The 8,478-nt window shown below is 42.9% G+C and overlaps 1 protein-coding gene across 1 annotated transcript in view; it reads right to left on the reverse strand.

Moving 5' to 3' along the window:
* The window catches only part of grin3ba (glutamate receptor, ionotropic, N-methyl-D-aspartate 3Ba), a gene marked incomplete at its 3' end in the record, with an annotated part of 63,295 nt that extends 59,148 nt beyond the window's left edge, over nucleotides 1-4,147 (reverse strand). Inside the window, exon 1 of the mRNA XM_010774682.1 lies at nucleotides 3,367-4,147. Within this exon, the coding sequence (XP_010772984.1) occupies nucleotides 3,367-3,900 (534 nt within the window). The remainder of the gene's footprint in view (nucleotides 1-3,366) is intronic.
* Between the last annotated feature and the right edge of the window lie 4,331 nt (nucleotides 4,148-8,478).

Raw genomic sequence — 8,478 nt, forward strand, 5'->3', positions numbered from 1 at the left:
TCTGTCTCCGTCTGCCTTCCTGTCCGTCTGCGTCCTTTAGTGTCCCAAAATGTTCCAAGTATTGCAAAGTAGGAATGGGATAATTAAAATGAATTCACTCGTCGTAATCGGAACCCTTTATGAAGCAGTGGGTCTTTTGGGGGGAACTGAAAGGCAGTCTGGGAAACATCTATCATCACAACCTCCAGGATGTCACACTCGCTGTAACCGATCGAGGCTGCTCCGAGCTCATTTCTTTGTTTTTTGTCTTCTGGTGAATCGTGAAATAAGGGAGAAATTAGCTGACGGTAAAGAAAAATAACCCAAAGACTAATTCATTCTTGAAAGACTCGTCGCAACGTTCTTTGACCTTGAAGAACCTCCAATATAATCGCACTCAACAAGTCCCCTTTTATTTATTTCGTGGTTCCTGTGTACAGTTAAATATAAAGTAAGAAGGTAGCCTCCTGCTGCAGGTGTTTCTCGTCCTCTCTGTGTATCTACCTCTCTCTGATGTCTAGAGCGGGGAAACGTTCACCTGAAAAAACATGGGCTCAGTTCCCAACACCCAGGAGAAAAATCTCCACGATTTCAGACACTCCAGGGAGGAATACTCTCCAGAGACGAACAAAAAGACCTCCTTTATTTGGATAAATCTGTGACGGATCCGACACATTTTTGGCAGGAGTGTTTGTTTTGTCTCTGCATTTCTCCAGCCCTCCTCCCCCCTCTGAGGAGTGCTCCTCCCCAACTGATGCTCAAATGTAAATAGCATTTCTAATTAGAATGATATCTTCTGGTTGTTTGTTTCGCTATCAGCACAGAAACGTCTTCCGGTTTGTATACAGGGTAACAATTTGCTTTCCTGTTGACCCAGCCCACTCGTCTCTGCCCTCTCAGTTTGTTAGGAACCTGTCCCACCCCCTACCAGCCTCCTTTATGTCTTCCATGGCTCTCCGTCTATTGACATGCACCCTGGAGTGTGAGAAATGGAAATGCATTGCCTTCACTGGTAATTTACTGAAAATCATAAGGTTTGAAGGCTGCAGGATATCATTTCTGTCTGTTTTGATACAGCAATTGTAATAAATTGCTAAATTATTAACTCACTCAAATGTTAGTAAATGCTGAAAAACGCCCCTCACTTGGGGAGGTCTTTAAATTGGAAATATCTAACAATAACAATTATATCTAAATGGGACAGTGGTGCAAATCTTTAACTATAACACGATGGAAAAATAAAATGTTTTGCTTAATATAGGACGATTAGACTTGATACATTAATTTAACAGTTTCAGCACTAAACGGTTTACCCAACCACGTACAAGAACAGAAAGGAATCCTGAGTTGTAGTTCATGAAAGTGGAAATTTAAGTTTATTACTCCTTTTATTATTAAGGCTCTGAAAGGCTGACCTTCCTGCACTTTTTTCTTACACATTATACTGAGTATGTAACATGTTTTAACCCTGAGTTTCTGTTTATTCGTCTGCTACTCCTCATCGCAGCTGCCCTGCTTTCCCTCTACGGCTTAGAAACAAACAGATGTTGCTGCTGCCTCACACCTGAACACGTCTCCTTCTATGAAGCACGGAGGACTAGCCTGACACAGAAAAAAAACATCATGAATTTAATATTAGGCTGAAGAACATTTCTGTAGCATAAACAACAAACATTCAAAAACACAACATCTGCTTGAAATGATTACTGAAACAGAGAGACACAGAGGAAGAGAGTGATGGTTGTTTCTCTTTTGCCCACTGACTGCCTGGCACAGTTTTGAAGAACTGAAAGGCCTCCCACAATAAAAAGAAAAGGAAAAAAAAGAAAGAGAAGAAGCCCTCTCTTCCTTCCCTGCCCACCCCTTCCTCTCGTTCTCCCCTCATCTCCCTTTCCTTCTGCTCTCTGTTGCTTATCTCCTTGCTTTGCCGACACATTCGTCAAGTGGTGTGACTTCTCATTCATGCAAGCTTTATTGAAATCGAATAAGCAATATATTGTTGACAAAGAGACGCGACAGGACCGAGATTTCAGACTTAAACTATGGATCGTTCCTCTCTCCTTCTCTCTCCTCGCTGCCTATGTGTTGGTGAAAGTGTGTGTGTGTGTGTGTGTGTGTGTGTGTGTGTGTGTGTGTGTGTGTGTGTGTGTGTGTGTGTGTGTGTGTGTGTGTGTGTGTGTGTGTGTGTGTGTGTGTGTGTGTGTGTGTGTGTGTGTGTGTGTGTGTTTGTGTGAGAAAAAAGGTGGCGAAGAAATCAATGTCTCTGGCAGGTGTGTCCCCGAGTGTGTGTTCAGTTTTAGCTACACCTGTGTGGAAGTAAAGTTGAAGTCCTCTTTATTTGTCCTTATGTGTGTGTTGGTGGTTGGCACTTTGTAAATATGTGTGTGTGTTTGAGTGTGTGTGTGTCAGGGGGATGCAGTTGGCTGCTCAGTTGGATAGAGGCGGATGACTGGAGTTGGATTGACTGACTGGCAAGCAGCTCGACTGCCGCTGGAAATACTAACATGACTCACACACAAACACACTCTTATTGCTTACTTACAAATGTTCTCACATCGAGCAACAAGCCAAAAAAATACATGACCATGCACAAATAGCACCAGCGGCAGAAGCGGGCCCCTCACCTCTCCCCAGCACCCATCTATCAGTCTCTCTGCTGTTTGAATGATTCACTCAGAGAAGTGCCACAACACAGCCGTCTTCAATCAAACATGCACACACTCACATGCAGGCACATGCACAAATACACACTCTTGCTCATATGGAGTCACATATACACAAGATGAGAGCTTAAAAAAAAGCATTTCAGTTTAAACCTCTGCTGCTGGAGGGCTGGAGGGTTCAGTCCAATACTAAAGCAGAGCTATCAGATATTAAAGATGCATGTGAAGGGCCTGCAGGTCCACCAGCAGGGAGCTCAGCTGAGATCATCAGACTTTACTGGGAGAAGACATTTAGCGGCTCCACTTAGTCTGAGACACTAAATGGTCCTTTATTCTACTAGTCCATTCGTCCTTATTGTATTTGTATTATTGCTAATTGTATTATTAAAATGAATCTCAAAAATAATGGATCGTATTATCCCTGTCCCAATTATCTTTCTTTACACTATTCCCTTGCCTTCAGCCTGACTTAAAATCGAGCTAGTGAGACCAGCTCAGCCACCAAAATCCTCGCCACAAGGCAGTGAGTCAGGCAAAGGTTCCTCTGATAAAAGTCCAAAGGAAAATATGTTTGGCCAGAGGTTGGTGCTTATTAGAGAGCAGAACGCAAGAAAACAATGATAAAAACCCAAATAACCTTCTGTTATTATGTTTTCTGTTCCATTAAAAAATGACTGCTACAGGTGCAGCACAGCCAGCAGAAACACACACCATCCATCCATACCTTAGTCACAAGCGGCTCTGTGTCCTCCAGGATGGATATGAAAGGGATCTCCAGGAAAGAGGAGAGGAACTCCACCTGGATCAGCTCCTCTCTGGAGCGGGGGAAGGCGAGCACCGCGGACACCCCCCTGACCACCAAGTCCTGGCAGGCGCTGCGGGACAGCGACTCCGGGTCGCCTCCCGCGGGCGTGCGAGCCACCACCTCCAGGCTCAGGTTGTAGGGCAGCAGAGGGGGTGTCTGGGAGGGTGTCGTGGAGGAGTCTGCCCCTCCACCCTGGTGCCGGAGGCTAGCCAGGGCGCGGTTGAGCGCGTTTTGTATCCGTGCCGGCTGCCGGGTCGGCAAGAGCGCACCGAGGCGCACGGTGTGTCCGATCCGGGCGAGGATGTGACACGTCTGCGAGTGCGGGAAGCAGGACTCCGGGGAGGATGAGACCGTGAATAAAAGAAGCAGCAGGAGCGGTCTGGCGGAGAGGAAAAGGAGAGGAAGTCTCCCGGGGGCGAGGCAGTAGGTCCAGAGTCCAGAGAGAGACACCATGCTGCAGCTCCGACACACAACACAGGAGGACTGGGCTCTGCTCGGCGGGAGATGGCATAGCTCCCTCTTTCTCCCGGCTCCACCGCTTTCCTCGGACTTGCTGGGTATTTTTCTTTGCCCCCTTTTTTATTTCTTGATGCGCGCTGTCGACGGTGATTTGTCGGCGTTTTGACGTTTCGGCTCTCACCTCTTCAAAGTTTTTTATGTCAACAGTAAAAGGCGCGCTGGTGGAGAGAGGAGAAATGAGCGCGCACAGCTTAGAGCGGTCGCCCCGCTTCTGTCAGTCTCTGCCGGAGGAAGGCACACCAGCTGTGAGAGGGTGGGTGTGTGTGTGTGTGTGTGTGTGTGTGTGTGTGTGTGTGTGTGTGTGTGTGTGTGTGTGTGTGTGTGTTGTGTGTGTGTGTGTTGGTGTTGTGTGTGTGCGTGTGTGTGTGTTGGTGTCGTGTGTGTGTGCGCGCGCGCGTGCGCGTGCGTGCGTGCGTGTTCCTGCGCCTGCCGGCCAATAATCTAACCTCTCACGGAGCACGCCTCTTGTTGAATTTTAATGAAAATTCGTCGGGTAACATTTCCTTCCGCTTTACTCAGGTCCCGGGGAGAATTTGCCTGTAATGTGTTCATTCAGAAATTAAACTACAACCAATCACAGATTCCCCGTATTCATTTGATGAATCATTTTTTGTGAGATAGACAATCCAATATCGAAATGAGTTTGCTCCCTTTGGTCACACATCACCGTTGACTTTAGTTTTTTTGCATTTCAGTGGAGAGTATCTCTTAGCCATATCTCTATATCATTTTACTCCTCCCTTACACTATACCCAATAACAGGTTTTCTATAACACACACATTTAGAGCATAATAAGTTAACTAATCAATTTCAAAAATATTATTTTCCAGAAAAAGAAGAGATAATTGGATGATGTTCAAACTGCTGGTCATTTGTTCTGTGAGGTAATAGAACACTTTAAGCACCTTTGCAGATCACACTGTCCCTGCCAGGTTGGCCAACACAAAGCTAATAGCTTGCTGAAATCTCAATTTTCCTCTGAGATTTATCCCCTCTTCCTTCTTGCCGTCCAAGTAGAACATTATCCGTTGTGTAACCACATCTTTTCAGCACATTGGACAGCGCCAATGCTATAAATGAGATATACTGTGCATGCTAATTTGCCTTCATGCAAGGGACAGCACTCAGTCCTCTCTTCATTCATTCTACACTCACTTCTCTTTCCTCTGATCTAATTTGTCATCGTCAGAGCAGAACATTGAGTAAATCTTCATGTCCAGCAGAGATCTGGGCAGTGGTGTGTGGCTCCTGGGGGCCCTCGCATTCTCTTTTTCTGATAATTCCTTGTTTTTCAGACTCCACTGATCCTTCAAATCGTCTTTCTCTTTATGTTTTCCTTCCCCTGCTGTGCTTCTACTTCATCACTCTCCACGGCGAAGCTGCAGGGCCATTTCAGAATGGGGTCTGACTTGAAAAGGTTTCTCTGACCTGCAGATAAAGGTATACCACTGCCTCTATCTTCCTTCCACACACACACACACACACACACACACACACACACACACACACACACACACACACACACACACACACACTAACACGCTGAGGATCAACAAGTCATTTCACAGCCTACTGGGTGACCCGTGTGATGCTGCTGCGGTTTCCCAACAAATCTGATCCAGTTGGGCACAAAGTGTTTACCTACCTTCCCTATCACTACCTTCTCCGCATGCTCCACTTGCTCCACATAGAGAAAAGATGAAAACCAACACCGTGGGCTTTGTTCTGCTGCAGAAACCAGAAAAATCAAACTTGCATGGCTCCTTCCACACTCTCCCTCAGGTACCTGTTGGAGCTGGGCATGTACAAGTAAGCTTCCAAAGTTATTCCTCTCTGTATCCATGTTGCAAAATGGGGTGATTATGGGGGCAAGTCGAGTTCATTGCATGTGCCTTGCAAATCATGTTAAAGTGGCTGAATGTGCCAGGCTAAAAAGGCTATTTTCTATGATCAAGAAGTCAAATTGTATCCACTAACACCAGTTATTACCCATAATCTAATGCTAGATAGTTCTCTTCCTACTTTTTATCATATTTGGCGTCACTTTACATTATTACATCTACCTTGTGATTTGATGTCACGTTGATTTAAAAAAGAGCTCAGATATTTTAGTTTGCTGTAATGTTGTGAAAGGGATGATTACAGTATTTGTTAAGCTGAATATAGTGTCACTTTAAGTGCGATACATCAAACTAAAGCGCTTAGAGAACATAATAATGCACATGGCAGTAAGCAAAACAACAAGGATATAAACATTACTTGAAAAAGACGAGAAATCAACTCTTATTGTGATAATGCTACTAGAATGTTTCTTACAGGAAAACCTAAATACAAATCTCAAAATAAAGTATGAATAAATTGAACTTTATCAATACAAAAAAAAACGTATATTTGGTGATCAAATTGAAATATTGATGTTATTGTGTCATGCTGTTTGGTGCCTTATACCACAATCTACATTAACTCTGCCTTTTCTCAAAAACTGTTTATTTTACTCTTGAAATGAGAAATCAATGAAAGCAATGAGGAGTGTCTTTGTGAATTATAAAATCCATAGACATCCTTACTCATAATTAGTCCCAGAAGCAAGAGGCCTCCTTTCTGTGGTTCATTGGACCCCGACCATGCACTGAGTATGCTTGAGGATAAGAGCACTGTGAAGACATCGACTCATATTTATTTTCAAGAAAATAGATCCTTCACTAACACTTCTTAAGAATAAGTGTTTTTATTAAAAGCCACTTATGCTGTTTGAACAATGATTCTGACATTTACCAATGTGTTCTTACTTTATGGATTTGCTCTTAGAAACAAAACCACACACACTCAAGAACACACTAATGCATACTCGCTGATGTGTTCGAGCAAAAATAATGGGTTATTTAATTAGCTTCAATTTTACAGTTGTGTTTTATAGGATGTCAATTGAAAACATATCATTGATATTTTTTTTCAGAATAATTTGGATTACTTTACAGAGCATTATGGTCTTTTGAATAAATAAACAATACAATGACACTTCAATTTTCATCAATTATGTAAACTGGGAACCATGCCATCCAATAATGAGTGGTTGATGAAGCTATTTAGGTCTTAAGAGTGCGCTTAAGACCTTCCTTTTTGATAAAGCTTATAGTTAGGGCTGATTAGATTCAGCCCCTAGTTTTGTTGCTATAGGCTTAGTTTGTCGGGGGACACCTTACTTCTTCCTTCTCTCTGTCTGTACCTGTGTACTCTCATGTTCAGAATAACCCAGCTTCCCCACATTTCTTTTTGGTGTCTATCTACGCCGGGATCCTGAGTCGTGGCTGATCCTGTTGCTGTGGTCCTGAGTCCTGGATCGTGAGCCCTGGATCTTCAGTCGTGGCTGTGCCTGTTGCTGTGGTCCTGGATCATAAGTCCTGGATGGATATCCTCGTGGATTCATCTTATTATTATACACACATGCATTTCCAAACATTTGGTCTACCTATGTTGTAAATGTATTATCTCTTCAATTTACACACGGCATCTGTTGCACTTCTGTCCGTCCTGGGAGAGGGATCCCTCCTCTGTTGCTCTTCCCTGAGGTTTCTCCCATGTTCCCCTTTAAACTGTGGGGTTTTCTCTGGAAGTATTTCCTTGTACGATGTGAGGGTCTAAGGACAGAGGGTCTAAGGACAGAGGGTGTCGTATTGTCATACTGATATTCTGTACAAACTGTGAAGTCCACTGAGACAAATGTAACATTTGTGATATTGGGCTATATGAATAAACATACATTGATTGATTGATTGATTGATTGATTGATTTATTTATTTATTTATTTATTTATTTATTGATTGATTGTCCTACTGATGCTGCTAAATATGAAGCTTGTTTAGTGTCCACTTACTTCACAACATACATTTAGACTTTACCCTGTTTAGACTTTAGTTTGGACATTTTTCACAATTCTCTCAAAATTATTTTCAATTTCTGTTTGTGCACACGACCCTGAAATCTCATGCCTTTTTATTCGTATTGGGGCATTTGCTTGCTAATAGGATCAACTTATAGACACATTTAATTAATAAGGACAATGGGATTCACCCTTATAAAACCACAAGTGCATTTACTTGCTGATACAATTAACTGGGGGCAATTGTTATTGGACAATGGGATTCACACTCAATTGTCTACTTTTACCTTTCATAAGTTTATGCATGCTTCTTAATTAATGCTAAGCTATCTTTGGCTCTTTTCTTGCTGTAACAAATGTACATTTCAAATAAAAGTATTCTGATTCTGATTCATAAGACCACTGTGTGGTTGAGGAACACCTAATGTATCTGAGGTACACTTTCTCAGGAAAAGATTCAAGAAAAATACTGTTGCAATGAGGCCCAATTCTTCTTAATTGGGGCCCCTTCAAGCAGATGCAACTAAAATCTACGTGTGAGTCTAAGTATGTTGTTACTTTACTCAAAAACAGGCAAAGAATAAAGCTTACAGTCTACAGAAAGTACTCTAAATTAAATCCACCAGGAGAG

Source organism: Notothenia coriiceps, unplaced genomic scaffold (genome assembly GCF_000735185.1).
Source record: "Notothenia coriiceps isolate Sejong01 unplaced genomic scaffold, NC01 NC01_scaffold00014382, whole genome shotgun sequence".
NCBI lineage: Eukaryota > Metazoa > Chordata > Actinopteri > Perciformes > Nototheniidae > Notothenia > Notothenia coriiceps.